Source organism: Rhinolophus ferrumequinum, chromosome 3, assembly GCF_004115265.2.
Source record: "Rhinolophus ferrumequinum isolate MPI-CBG mRhiFer1 chromosome 3, mRhiFer1_v1.p, whole genome shotgun sequence".
Lineage (NCBI taxonomy): Eukaryota > Metazoa > Chordata > Mammalia > Chiroptera > Rhinolophidae > Rhinolophus > Rhinolophus ferrumequinum.
The window spans coordinates 62,198,528-62,214,416 of record NC_046286.1 but is presented as its reverse complement, the minus strand read 5'-3'; the positions used below and the strand labels follow the sequence as shown (position 1 = coordinate 62,214,416).

At 36.9% G+C, this 15,889-nt stretch overlaps 1 protein-coding gene across 1 annotated transcript in view; it reads left to right on the top strand.

Moving 5' to 3' along the window:
- The window catches only part of AK9 (adenylate kinase 9), a 121,734-nt gene that overhangs the window by 24,137 nt on the left and 81,708 nt on the right, over positions 1-15,889 (top strand). The window contains exons 8-13 of the mRNA XM_033093976.1: positions 1,126-1,254; positions 5,808-5,882; positions 9,814-9,912; positions 11,592-11,731; positions 11,812-11,992; positions 15,613-15,757. Coding sequence (XP_032949867.1) covers positions 1,126-1,254; positions 5,808-5,882; positions 9,814-9,912; positions 11,592-11,731; positions 11,812-11,992; positions 15,613-15,757 — 769 coding nt within the window. The remainder of the gene's footprint in view (positions 1-1,125; positions 1,255-5,807; positions 5,883-9,813; positions 9,913-11,591; positions 11,732-11,811; positions 11,993-15,612; positions 15,758-15,889) is intronic.

Genomic DNA, 15,889 nt, shown 5'->3' with positions numbered 1-15,889 from the left:
AAGATTTATGTACAAAGGTATTCAGTGAAACGTTATTTATAATCGTGAAAAATGTGAAGCATTCTAAGTTGTTGTCCAACTCTAGAATAATGATTAAATAATCACATATTTAAGGATATTAATATATTATTTGACCATTAAAATAGTATTTAAAGCATTTCAAATAAGTTAGTAAATGGCTTATATAATAGATAATGTGGTTCAAATGGTATAAGACATGGATATGTATGCATTGATTAAAAACTAGAATTAATAATTAGATAATAAATATAATAATAGGATAATAAATATGATAGTGAACATTTTCCAGGCCTTGGGCTGAGAACTTTTACATGTACTATTCCCTCTGCTTTGAAATGTTCGTTCTCCAGAAATCTGTGTGGCTCTCTCCCTCATTTCCTTCTGGGCTCTCTTCAAATGTTACTTCTTTCATGACTACCTGATTAAAATAACACTTCTCCCATTACTCTCCATTCCCTCTATCCTGCATTACCTTTCTTCTTCCTGCTTACCACCGCCTACCTGTTATATACCAGGGGTGCCAAAAAAATGTATACACATGACTTGTATTCATCATTTGTTATCGGTATATATTGAATATTACAATTTTAACACAGTTTGTTCCTTTCTTAAAATGTGTATGCATTGTTTCTGAAACCCTCTGTATTTATTTGTCTACTGTTTATGTTTTGTCTTCCCCAACTGGAATGTGTGCTCTACATCCCCGGCATCTTACTTAGTTTTATTCACTGTAGTATCTCAAGCTCCTAGAAGTACCTGACACATAGTAGGCACCCAGTCAATCTTTACTGAATGAACAAACAAATGAACTAGAAGCTCAGATATTCAGAAAAAATCTAATTTCTTTGTCTCTAAAAATCTGATACTTTCCCCCCGCTCTTCCCTACTTACTGAGGAACAAAAAGAAATGAATAAGTCTCAAAGTCAATTTAAAGTTTTATTCCATCTGATAAAGGGCCCCTCAGGGTGTTCAGTGTCTCAAATAAAAATCTTCAGTCTCTGATTTTTCCCTTCTGCCTGCTTCTCAACCCAAAATGGCATGTGGCTTGTAAATTAAGTAGTCATTAAGATAAAAATATATAAAATCTCTTCTTTTCCATATAGGCATTTATTGCTGAAATGCAGATGGTGGCTGAAATTCTTCAACATCTAATTCAGAGGCCTGAGGATTATTTGGAAAATGTTGAGAACATGGTTAAACTTTATAAGGACACAGTTCTTCCTACTTTAGAAGTAAGAACAAGATATATTGCTGAAAATGGGAATATTGATACGCATTTGTGTTCTGTCATTGTTTAAGTAGCTTTCACATTTATTCATCTGCCTGATTCTGCTCCTCTTGAGCTTGGTAAAATGCTATTAAAAAAGGCTTCCATCCCAAAAGCTGTTTCACAGAACAGTATTATTTTACAAAGCAGCAGAGTTGCTGAAAAGTGATAAATGTGCTGCATTTTTTCAAAAGCCACTACAGGAATTCACTTATGGTTGCAGGTTGGAAAACCCATGTTAAGAGACTATTTTGTAAAAACATTTTCAATCTGTAATTTATGGGTTTATCAAAAGAAATGTACACTTAGGGTGCATGTTTTATTCTAAAAGGAATTGTTAACTTATTTAAATTGCAGTCTAAAGAAGAATTATCCCCAGATTGGTTTCTATCATTATCCCATTCAAAGTTGATTATATGTAAACATGATAAGGCCATTATATGTAGCAATAAGAAAGTTTTAAAATATGATTACTAAAAGTCAATATATGAAAAACATATTTTATACAGCCAAAAATCCAGGGAAGACTGTCCAATTTGTGTTGGAAATTTGTTCAACAAACATTTATTAAACTTGGGTATTTGGGCAGACACCAGGCTAAGCTGTAGAACTACAAAGACAAATGAAAAACAGTTGTCACATTGCCTCTTCCCTTCTGATAGAGAAATTAAAATAATTTGATTTATGCTGATTTTTAATGTTATATATTTTAAAGACAAGTAAGTGGATCATTTTCATTCTCATCATCTACTCCCTAAAATGAGAACCAAATTTAATTGTTTTCTTATGTATGACCTTTATTCCTCACTTCCTCCTCTTCTATCCCGGGCCTTTAAACATAGCTTCTTAAGAGTAATTTACATGTCTATCTATAGCATTCTTTTTTTTTTTAAATTAAAGTTTATTGGGGTGACAATTGTTAGGAAAGTTAAATAGATTTCAGATGTACAATTTCGTAATATATTATCTATATCTCACATTGTGTGTTTAGCACCTAGAGTCAGTTCTCTTTCCATCACCATATATTAGACCCCATTTATCCTCTTCTAGAGCCCCCCCTTAGCCTTTGGTAACCCCTAAACTATTGTCTAAGTCTTTGAGTTTTTGTTCCTTCATTTGTTTGTCTTGTTCTTTTGTTGTTTTCAGTTTTATATACTACATTATCAGTGAAATAATATGACTCTCTACTTTTTCTGTCTGACTTATTTTGCTTAGCATTATAATCTTAAGATCCATCCATGTTGTCACAAATGGTGCTATTTCATCTTTTCTTACTGCCGAATAGTATTCCTTTGTGTATATATACCACAACTTCTTTATCCATTCGTCTATCGAAGGACATTTTGGTTGTTTCCATGTCTTGTCCACCGTAAATAAAGTTGAAATGAACATTGGAGCACACATGACTTTATGGATAAATGTTTTCAGATTTTGGGAGTAGATATCCAGGAGAGGGAATGCTGGGTCATGTGATAATTTTTTGAGGAATCTCCACACTGCCTTCCATAGCAGCTGCACCAATCTGCATTCCCACCAACAGTGTATGAGGGTTCCTTTTTCTCCACAGCCTCTCCAGCACTTATTACTATTTGTCTTATTGATGATAGCCATTCTGACTGGGGTGAGGTGATATCTCATTGTGGTTTTTATTTGCATTTCTCTGATGATTAGTGATGTTGAGAATTTTTCCATATGTCTGTTTGCCATTTGTATGTCCTCTTTGGAGAAATGTCTCTTCAGGTCGTCTGCCCATTTTTCAATTGGGTTATTTGCTTTTTGTTGAATTGTATGAGTTCCTTGTATATTTTGGATATTAGCCACTTATCAGAGGCACTGTTTGCAAAAATCTTCTCCCATTCAGTTGGTTGCCTCTTTGTTTTGTGGATGGTTTCTTTTGCTGTGCAGAAGCTTTTAAGTTTGATATAGTCCCATTCATTTATTTTAGCTTTTAGTTCCCTTGCCTTTGGAGTCAAATTCATAAAATGCTATTTGAACCCTACGTCCCTAAGTTTAGTACTTATGTTTTCTTCTATGCAGTTTATTGTTTCAGGTTTTATGCTTAAGTCTTTGATCCATTTTGAATTAATTTTGGTACATGGCGACAGATAGCAATCCAGTTTCATTCTTTTGCACGTGGCTATCCAATTCTGCCAGCACCATTTATTGAAGAGGCTGTCTTTTCTCCATTCTATGTTTTTTGCTTCTTTGTCAAAAATTATCTATCCATATTTTTGTGAGTTTATTTCTGGGTTCTCAATTCTATTCCACTGGTCTGAGTGTCTGTTTTTCTGCCAATACCATGCTGTATAATGTTCTTTTTTCATTCAACTAAAATATCCTGCATCATCCTTAAGTGGCTGGCATAGCATAAGAAATAAAACATAATCAAAATAAGATTCAGAAAATTAGAAAACTATGTTCATAGGGGGAATATAAACAGAGACAGTCTCTTCCAGGATAGGGACCAGCTCTTTCATCCTAGCATCGCCGATACCCAGTGCAGTGCCCAAAGTCTGGCAAGTGGTACATGCTTGACAGATGTTCAGATGAGCAAGTGATGAGATCACAAAGGAAAACGAAAAATGATAGCTTCAACTTCATTACATATAAGACTTGGAAATAAATTGTTTTAAAAAAACCTCGCTCAAAAGACAACAAACTGGAAATATATCCACATCAGTTACGAAAAAGTCATAGAATTGATTTTTTTAAACCTGTATGTTCTCACCCTCCAAGATAAATAGGCCATAAATATGAACAGAGTTCGCAGCAGTGAAAGACAAAAGAGTAAAAGGTCTCTAGAAAAATGTTCAGCTTCACGGATTATAAAGAAATACTCATCCAAGTAATGAAGAATCACTTCCATGATCAAATTTTAAAAGATGAACAAAGAATAAGAATTTCTAATGCTAGCAAGAATAAGGTAAAGCAAACACTCATGCATACCCTGTTGAAAGGAACAGAAATCAGTGTGGTCATTTTTTAATAGCTTGTCCATAAGAAGTCCAGGAGTGGAAAACTTCTAGGCCCTGCTGCAAAACATAGATAAGAATTGATTATCCTGGTGCCAACAAAGCAAAAATTTCAAAGCCATGAACCTAAACTTTAGGCCTAGGTAACTTGCTTAACAGTAAAACACTTGCCTTATACAGTAATTCCAGGGTCCTGGTATGTTTAGAAGGAGGTGGGGGAGAGCCAGAAAAGGTAGGAGCCAGCAGTTCTAGTCTCCTCTGACCTGGCTGAGATATCAATTCACTTGAGAGACCAACACCAGCAAAATTCAGTATGCCTCCAAGAGACGTGAGGAAAACTAGTGGGAGCAAACTAACCTGCATAATTTTCTGGTTTATATCCTGCTTCAGGAGTAATCCAAAACCAAGTCCTCATTCTTACCTGTCTTTAAATCCCAACTTGACTCCTGGTTTCACCTGGTGTGTGTATCTTTAGCCTCTGGAGTGTTCATACCCTTCGACTTAGTAAGTCCACTCTTCAGAATCTGGCTTGAGGAAAGAGTGCTTCCTTGTTCAGAACACGGTTATTTATGGTTAAATAAATAATACTGGCATATGTTTGTTCAGACTATTGTAATAGGGAGAACCTTCATTAATGAGGAACTTCTCAAAGAAAAGGAAGGGGACCTGGGGTTTTATGGAGGCAGGTAAACAAGAGAGCCATTCTCGAATTTTATGGGAATCATGAGGAAGGTTGGAGATGAATCTTATCTGAGTCCTTGAAGAACAGTGGAGATGGGTCTTAGCTCTCACCATTCCTACTTTTTGGGAACACAGAGCTCAGATAGAGTTCAGCATTGCCAATGTACAAAAATAAAATCCAGTGGATTTTAGATTTTAATCTTAGAAACAAAAAAATAGCCTAAGAAAATTTAGATGAATAGAAGTATAATCTTGAGATAGAGAAAATCTAAGCAAGAAAGGAAATCCAGAAACAATGAAAACATATATTTCATTATAAAAATGTTTTACATTGCAGAAGCTACCATAAACAAAGTCAAAAGATAAATCATAGGCAGGTAAAATATTTGCCATTCCTGTGATAGATATGGGTTAAAGACTTTCCGTGAATGTCAGGGAAAACGAACAATCTAATAGAAGAATGCACAGAGGTTATGGTTAGGTGGTGGACAGAGATCTGGATCCTGAACCTCCCCTTAGCCAGGGGACTGTAAAGTGAACCAATCCCATTTTTTAACTATCAGTTTGATAAATTATTTTATAAATATCTGCAGAGAAACAGATGTCCCAGAACATTTTTCTAATGGGAAGGACTCTAAGACTTCAGTGTAGAGAAAAACTGAAAAAAAGAGAGAAAAAATAAAATTCATGGTAAGATGACTATTTTAGGCTTTGGTAAAAGATCTCTTGAACATTGAAATTAACATACATCATATCATGTATAAAACAATTTAGCTTTAAAGATTTTTGCATAGTATATTAAGATTCTGGTCTTGCATTTAGTTTTCCTAATGATCCTGCATTAAAAAATTTCTGTTATCTTCAGGAAGTAATGGCTGAACACAATTCCCAGTATCTCATTGAGCTAGATGGAAATAAGCCCCCAGAGGAGCTCTTCACGGTAAGTGTAATGTTCAGTCAGAATATCCCATGGTTTGGAAAATCAAAAAATTGTTGACTGGATTGTACTTATTTTAATAAAACATTGGAAATACATTTGCATTTTTAAAACCATTTATTTTTGAAATTTTCATTTTGACACTTAAAAATTTGATGTTGTATTTATTCATTTATCCATATTTAACTAAAACTACATTTGAATTTAATATCTCTGTATGACAAAAAGTGCCTCAAAGACACTTAAAAGCAAGTAGCAGCCAATAAGCACAATAAGATGCTTAACAAGTATCATTAGGAAAATGCAAAACAAAACCATAATGAGATACTACTTCACACTCACTAAGTTGGCTGAAATTTTAAAAAAAAATCAGGCACTAACAAGTGTTGGCAAGGATGTAGAAAAATTGGAACCTACATACATTGCTCGTGGGATTGTAAAATGGCAGAAGGGCAGAACCTAGTCTCGTGAAGAGGGCCATTTGTCTGAAATTATTTTTAAATTGGAACTCTAAGGATGAGTAAGAATTAGACCTAGAAGGGTAGGAGAGGGTAGGGAGGTGGGACAATGGTCCATGTTGAGAGAAGAGTCTGTGTGAAGCTCCAGAGGCAAGAAAGAGCGCAGTGAGTTCTAGGAACTGAATGTAGGACTGGAACACAGGTGGGGTTTGGGAGAAGAGGGGATGGGACAGGTAGAATCGTGCCAAGGAATAAGCAGGGATTGTAAAGATGAGGCCTAAACTCTTTAATGTGAGGGAATGGGCAGCCAGCGAAAGGTTTCAAGCCAGAGAATGAAAATGATCCTTCTTGTATTTAAGAAAAGTCACTCAATAGCATAAGGAATATAGTCAATAATATTGCAATAACTATGTATGGTGTCAGATGGGTATTGGATTTCTCAGGGTGATCACCTCGTAAGTTACATGTCTAAACTCTATGTTGTACACCTGAAACTAATATAATATTGCATGTCAAATGCAACTGAAAATTTTTTTTAATTACTTTAAAAATAAATTAAAATATGCTTCAGTTTGAAAAAGAAAGATCACTCAGACTGCAATGCAAAGAAAAAAACTGAGGAAAAATAAAATTGGTGGTTAAGAAGACAAGCTCTGGCGCTTGCAGTAGGTCCAGTAAGAGGTGGTGGCCTAACCCAAGGTAGTGACTGAGGGAATGGACAGAAGACGGACCTAAAAGGTATTTAAGAAGTCTGCATGACAGAACTTGATGAGTGACTTAACGTAGGTGTGAAGGGAGAGAGAAAAGTCAGACATAATGCCCAGATTTCTGGTTTGATGTAATTAATGGCAACATAGTAAATGCTGGTGGTAGAGAAGCTCTTCAGTGGGGATGTGTTCTTGCTAAGACCCTCAGTGACCTTCTCCTGACCAAAGCCACTGTTCATTCTTCAGTCTTGATCTAATTCACCTAGCAGCAGCATTTGCCTTGTTTCTTTCTTCCCTTCTTGCACCCCACACTACTATACGCCCTTCTGCCTCACTGGACTCTCCATGTCCAACCTCTAGAGTTGGAGGATTCCAGAGCTCACTCCTCGTTCATTCTTCTCTGCCTTCCCTCACTGCTTAGGAGGCTGCATCCAGTCCAATGGCTTTCAATACCTTACAACCTCTGGTGACTCTTAAATTCTTACTACTATCCCCGGACCTTTCCCCTGAATTCCACACTTGTATAATCAACTACTACTCAATATATCCAGTTGGATGTTGTACTGGAAAAACTCTGTTTCCACCTGTGAATCTTTCTTTACTCTCACACAGAACACTTCACTTCCGACCCTTTTGGTCACCAAATGTGTGGAGGTTTCCCCACAGCAAGCAATCCTCTGTGATACCAGCTGAGTATCCTAAAATTTAACTCAATTCTGAAACTATCTAGTTGGAGATAGTGTCAGGTCCTACCGGTCAAGGGCTCAGTCACACACAACTGTTCCCACCCCACTGCAGGTGCCAATCACAAGTAGTAGGTCCCCAGGTTACCACAACTTCTCTCTAACTTGGCTACAATTGGAGGTTTACACGACCCCCTCTTAAGGTTCAATTAATTTGATAGAGTGGCTCTCAGAACTCATGGAAACATGTACTTATGTTACCTGTTTATTAAAAGATACGATAAAGAATAACAGATGAACAGCCAGATGAAGAGATACATGGGGCAAGGTCTGGAAGGGTCCCACGCTCAGGAGCTTCTATCCCCATGGAGTTGGAATGTATCATCCTCCCATTGTGGATGTGTTCACCAACCTGGAAGTTCTCCACACCTGTATTATTGGAATTTTATGGAGGCTTCCTTACGTAGGCATGATTAATTATTAACTCTGTTTCGAGCCCCTTTCCCTTCTCTGGATATTAGGGGGTGGGTCTGAAAATTCCAAGCTTCTCATCATGGCCTGACCTTTCTGGTAACCAGCCCCCATCCTGCAGCCATCCAGGAACTTACGCAGGCTTTCCTCAATAGAACAAAACGTGCTCGTAGGGCTCTTATCACTTAGGAAATCACAAGGGTTTTAGGAGCCCTTTGTCAGGAATGGATCAGAGACCAAATATTAGAACAACAGATGCTCCTAGTGCTCTTATCACTCGGGAATTTACAAGGGTTTGGCGACCTCTGTGCCAGATACCAAGGCAGAGACCAATATTTATTTTCCATGATCTCACAGATGTCTAATATGCATCTTAGCTTTAAATGTACGAGATAAAACCCGTGATTCACTATCATTACAATCCCGCCTCAAATACATTCCTCCTACAGTTTTGTCCTCTCGGTAACTGTTAAATCCATCCTTCCAGCTGCTCTTCTCCTTTTCTCACATCCCACATCCAATCCATCAAGTATACACATCAGGCTTCTCCTTCAAAGTATATCCAGAATTTGACCACTTTTTGCAACCTGGGACACTTTCCTCAAGGAGAGGGCAGAAACTCCAATAGGCCTGGCTGAAACTTGCCAAGCCTGTTAGGGCCCCAGTTGGCTTAGGGCCTGACACTTCTGTCCACATTCTATTGGTCAAAACAAGTTGCATGGAAAAGCTCAATACCAGTCGATAGGGAAGTATACTCCACCCAACGTGAACTAGGGAATTAACAAGGGTAGGGAGGGAAGGGGAAATTGTGAGCAAAGAATACAATCCACCACAGATTGCTGTATACCAACAGGACTTTGTCTATCTCACCATCTCTCATCTCAGGCTCTGTTTCAGACTCTTCCACAGAGTGTCTAGGGTTGCCTAAGCATTAGTTTCTAACGGCTGCCATAATAAAGTATCATAAACTAGATGGTTTCAAATGACAGAGATTTATTCTCTCACAGTTCTGAAGGTTAGAAGTCCAAACTTAAGGTGTTGGCAGGTACATGCTCCCTCCGAAATCTCTAGGGGAGGATCCATCCTTTCTTATTCTGGCTTCTGGTATACTACCCCTCAAGCATCCATTGGCTTGTGGCAGCATAACTCCAATATCTGCCTCTGTCTTCACATGGCTGTCTTTCCTCTGCCTAAAGAGGTCCCGTAGAGCAAGACCTCTAAGGACATGGTTATTTGGGGACCAGAGGATAGACTGTTATAGGTTGAATTGTGTTCCCCGAAAAGATTTTGAGGTCCTAACCTCCCATAACTATGAATGTGACCTTATTTGGAAATAGGATCTGTTTAGATGCAATCAAGTTAAGATTCGGTCATAGTGAAGCTGGGTGGGCCCTCATACAATATGACTGGTGTCCTTATAAGCGAAGAGCCTCAGATACACAGGGAGAAGATAGTTATGTGACAACAAAGGCAGAGATTGGCCAAGGAACACCAAAGATTGCCAGCAAACAACCAAAAGCTAGGAAGAAGCAAGGAAGTATTCCACTCATGAGCTCATCACTTTTTCAGAATATTCAAATGCCAATGAATTTAAAGATTTATTCTTTAAATTTAGACAGTTATGGATCGACTTAAATATCTGAACCTAAGAAAAGCAGCTATTTTAACTAAACTCCAGAGTGCAGAGGAAGAAATGACTGAGGCAATGGAAAATGTAAGTTATTTTTAACTGTTTGAAAGTGTACCTTTTTACTGTATGTTGTTACCTTAATTTGTATCTTTTCAAGGTTTAAAAGGAGTTTCAGGATGCCTTTTACAAAAATGGATTTGATTTTTGAAAAGAAGCTATAATATTAGCACAATATTCTAATAAACACTAAATACAACAAAAGTTTTGAAACAAAGAAAAACAATAAAAGCAGAACAACCAACCACAAAAATAAAGAGAAAGAAAAAAACCAAGTGCACTTAAAAATTTTTGCAGTACCAAAAAAAGCAAAGACATAAAAGCCCACAGCTCTATAAGCCTTCATTCATTCCTTCAATGATTCAACCAATTTTTTAGAATAACTGCTGGGTTCCTGTCACTGATGTACCCATATTAGGGATATGACGGTGATCCATTTATAATTGCTAAATGCAAGAAGGTCCACAGGGCTTGAGTGTATGGTGCTGAAGCAAGGACACGGGGGCTTTAATTGGAGGATTCGATCTATTCTGGAAGGGAAAAGAGACCAGAGTTCATTCCTCTGCTGCTATTTTCCTGAGGTTTTCAGAAAGCAGCAAACACAAATGCATGTGTTTTCTGCCTTGTTTAACCAGAGACAGTCCTGATTGTTTTTAAGCCTGTGTTATCCAACTCATTTAAAAACTCATCTTCTCATTGCGACTCAGCACCTGTTAGACATGTGGCTCTGGGGTCTTGACATTGAGAGAAACACTGTCTGCTATTCAACACTTTTCCCAAGTTGGGACAGGAAATGGGGATGATAAGAAAAGAGTGGCTGCTTCCTGACTTGACTGGATCATCGGTTGTAGACTCCATGGAGAAGCGGGGTAACCCCACTGACGAGGTTCTGGGTTTCAAGCAGCTCCCCTAAGCTGACACATTCCTTTACACTTAGCTGCTTCTCCCAGCATTCAGTTGGGGACATTCATGCAGCATCGCTGCACTGTACGTGCCTCTTTGCTCTCTGATGCTGCAGCGGTCCCGGCAAGACCATAGCTCCCATTCTATGGTCTTCCAATCAACTCTGGAGCCAGTAATGTAAGATCCTTATCTGAAGGTGGGCGGGAGCCACCCTGGACCCTGAAGTTGCCCACCATGCCATCTCTCTCCAGTTCTCTCATCTCCTGCTAAGGTGGTACAAGGACAGTGAACTTTTTAGCCATCTGTTGTCTATAGAGAATTGGTTCTTTACTTTTCTGGAGGTTACCAACAAAAAGGATTGCTGAGGGCAACTTTACATTTTAAGATGAATGAAAGAGCTAAGTAAATTGAAAGATAATCAGAGTCTAACATCTTACTATTTAAAAACTTAAATAAATTGGCGAAGAATCTGGTACATTTTCAAACCTTTTTAATGAGAACTTTTCAGAATCTGTTTTCTGAAACAGATAATAGAAAACACTCTATCTACTGTATGCTCATTCTACCTTATAATAGAAAATACTCAGTAAAATTTAAACAAGGTTTTATAACAGAAATGGAAACTACTTTATTAAATTTTTGACAAGTATAGAATGGTTGCAATTAAGAAACAAAGCCAAATTTGCTTTCTAAATTATTTCTTACGTAGTAAAGCACTGTCAAACAAGAAATGAAATACTTAATATTGTTCATTTCAGCAAAGCTTATGTCCACATATTTAATGTAGTGTTTGTTATTAACAGGATGAGCTGTTCCGTACTCTTGCATCTTGTAAACATATTGCACCAAGATACAGATGGCAGAGAAGCAGATGGGGACGGACGTGTCCCGTGAGTTTAAAAGAAGGTAACATTAACCTGGGATTGCCAGACTTTTGTGTAAGGTACGTAAGATTTTCAGAACTTCGGTTTTAAACTTGCCCATGCCTCTTTTCAGTTGTTTACGATTATGACATATTTTAAGTTTTCTAGGTAAAATATACTGTCTGTCATCAGAAGAAACATTAAAAAAATTTTTATTGAACCCGCGTCCCTATCTCCTTCCACCTATGCCAGCGCCACCATTTAAAGTATTCGTATTTGGACCTCAGTCTTCAGGGAAAACAACACTTAGCAATTTGCTGGCAGACCATTACAAAGGAAAGGTAACTATTTGGCTGGCTTTGCGCCTGTCTGTAACTAATTACAATTTGTAGGACTTGTACTCAGTTTTCTGAACCTTACACTGTCAGTGGGGTAATTGTTCCACTGGGTTTGGAGTGGGTGAGGCATCCTTCTTGCTGTTGATTGTAGCTTCCAGACCAGAGCCCCTCCCTGATTCCCAGAAGCCCCCAGATTTTACTGTTACATCATGTAGGCGATGCCACCGTCGTCTCTCTCGCTTCCACTGGTCTGCCGCTTCCTGGATTATACCCCTCTTGGCTCAGTGTCACTCTCTCCACATACTCACTCCTGGCATAATTCTTGGTAATTTTAGTATCTACAAAGATGACCCTCCCAAACCGCTGGCCTGTCAATTCATTGACCTCTCCCACCTTGTTCTCCACCCTCAGTAAGTGAATTATTTTTGGCTTGGATCTCAGCCGTAGCTGCGGAGGTGGTAAGAAGCGGGTAGACCTGGGGTAGCATTTGACGATGGATTGAAATACAGAGAAATTGTATGAAGGCCAGGGTGGCGAGAGTATAGGGTGTGAAAGGGGGAATGGCACCACATGAATGGCGGAAGACGTAGTCAGAGTAACACAGGTCCCGGGAAGGAGTTTGAATTTATTCTAAGTGGTATTGAATTCTCTTAAACACGGGGGTAACATTTTTATTTGCTTTTAACTTTTTTATTGTAAAATATGGCAAACATACAGAAAAGTGAAGCTCACTGAATTATCACAAAACAAACCCTCATGTAACCACCACCCAGGTCAAATATGGAATGTTGCCAGCACCCCAGAAGCCCCCCTCATGCCTCTTCCCAATACCAGTCCTCTTGCTCCTTCCACGAAGGTAACCATTGCCCTGATCTTTATGGTATTCACTTCTGTACTTTTCTTTTATGGTTTTACCATGTAAACATACATCCAAATACCATAGGTTAGTTTGGCACCTTGTTCTTTTAACTTTGTAGGCTTAAACAATGTATGTTCTTGGTGCCTGACTTCTTTCACTTAACATTGTGATTGTGATATTTACACATGTTATTTGTGCATGTTGTTGCACATAACTATAGTTTATTCATTTTTATTGTTTTACTGTATTATATTGATTGAATTATAATTTGTTTGTCCATTTGAATGTCAATAAAAATTGGGTTAATTCCAGTGTGGGTTATTACGAGTAATATTGCTGTAAACATTCTTGTACATGTCTGTCAGTGCACATGTGCATATCTTTATAAATATTTCAGAGCTGTATCTAGGGGTAAAATTTCTGGGACACAGGGTCATATGCATATGTTCAATTTGTATAGATAATGCCAAACTGTTTTCCAAACTATTCTACTGATTTGCAGCCCTATCAGCAATGCATGCGAGTTCTGTTATTCCACACTCCTGCCAACTTTGGTTATGAGCAGTCTTTCTAATTTTAGCCATTCTAATATCTCTCTGTGGTTTTAATTTGCATTTCCCGGGTAACTAATGACGCTGAACATTAAATGAACATATGTTTATTTATCATTCAGATACTCTCTTTCTGAAGTGTTTGTTCAAGTCTCTTGCCCATTTTTAGATAATTTTTTTTTTATTTTTCAATTACAGTTGACATACAATATTATATTAGTTTCAGGTGTACAACACAGTGATAAGACATTTATGTAAGTCACGAAGTGATCCCCCTGGTAAATCTAGTACTCTTCTCACACCGTACATACTCATTACAATATTATTGATTATATTCCCTATGCTGTACTTTACATCCCCGTGAATATTTTAGTGAAAAATGCATCATCCTCTTCATTTAAAGCAAGTCACTAAGTCCTGCCTGCACTGAAGAGGGGAGAGTTGGACTCCATCTTCTGAAGGAAGAAGTGTTAAAGAATTTGTGGACATGTTTTAAAACCATCACAACGTGTCAGACAAAGGAATTATCATTTTAACACAGAAAGAGTTCTTACAAATCAATATGCAGATGGAGCCCCAATGGAAAAAAATAGCAAACAGATGATTTACAAAATAATCGATAAAAATATCCAATAAACAGAAAGACACCAAAAAACCAGTTACGTCTTGTCAATCTCATTATTAGAGTTGAAGGATCACTGTTAACACCCAATATTGGTGTGTGACTAAAATGGGGAAAAGAACATTCTCATATACTGCTGGTGAAAGAATAACCATTAGGGAAGGCAATTAGAAATATGTATAAAAGCCTAAAATTCATGTATATCATTTGAACTGGCAATTCTATTTTATAGATTTTCCCTAAAGGAACTATCAGACGAAGATATATACATAACTGTATTCATCATAGCCTAGTTTATAATAGCAAAATCATGTATACCTAAAGATATATTATTGGTATTTTAGTTAAATAAATTGTAATATATTCACCTAATACAATACTGTGCATCTACTAAAAAATGATGGTGTAGATATATATTTATTGGCATGGAGTAAAGTAATATAAGTATTTTGAAGAAAAGCCAAAATGGAATCTAGAAGTATGGAAATATGTAAACTTAAAAGGCATATAGAAATTGATTTCTAACAATTCAGTGTGAAGTATATTATCTACCTGATAATATATATGAGAATATATATAAATTCCAATTTTTTAAATGGGCAAAAGTTGACATTTGCTCAGAAACAGAAGATAAGTGAATGACCGATAAGCAAATAAAAAGTTCAAAATTGCTAGTGACTAGGGAAATGTAAATTTAAACTACAATGAGACACTTCTTCAGAACAGTTAAAATTTAAAAGATTCACAAACCAAGTGTTGGTGATGAGGTAGGATAACTGCTAGTTTCATACATTGCTGGTAGGGAAGTAAAATAGTTCAACTACTTTGGAAATAGTTTAATGGTTATTGTAAAGTCAAATATACACTTACCATATGACCCAGTAATTCCACTCCTAGATATTTATCCAAGGGAAATGAAAATATATGTCCACAAAAAGATATCTTCACAAATGTTAATTACTACTTTGTTTACAATAGCCAAAGACTGGAAACAACCCAAATGTCCATCAATAACTAAAAGAATAAAAATTGGTATATTCATATAATAATACTACTCAACAATAAAAACTAACAGATTACTGATACATACAATTACACTGATAGATCTCAAAAACATTATGATAAAGGAGAAAAGCTTGGAAAAGATTACACACTGTATGGTGCCATTTATGTGAAATTCAGAAAACAGAAAGTGGTTGCCAGAAGCCAGGAACTGACTATAAAGAAGCATGAGGGAACTTTGTGGGGTAATATCTTGCTTGTAGTTGTTATTATATGTATATATTTGTAAAAACTCATAAAACTGTATACTTAAAGTGGGTACTTTTTTGTATGTAAATTATACACACAAAATTGACTTTAAAAATATATATGTAACTTGAATATATATTATATGATATATATAAATATATAATCCTACATGAAAAATGTGACTGAATTCTATGAAAGCAAATACTCAAAAACCCAGTGAATTCTGAAAATAACATACTTCAAGCAGCATTAAAATTTTTGAGATATAGATATAGATGAACAATGTGTTAAATTTCATGGTAACTTGTGCTTATTTGGTTTTCTCAAATACTCTTTACAGGTAGTTGACTATGCCAAACTTGTTCAACCGCGTTTTGATGAAGCCCTTAAAACATTAATAGAAAGTACCATAGCTGAGGCCACTGAAGCAGCCATTAAAAGTGTGAAAGAACGGCTTCTAAAAGAACTAGAAGCTAAAAAACAAGGTGACCCATCTTTTTAAAATACGTTTTTTAAGGTTAAGCCTGGCTACCTGAGGGCAAGGACTTGGTTCACTTGTCTTGATATCTCTCGCACCTGGCACATTGTAGCCTCTTAATAAATGGTTGAAGAAATGA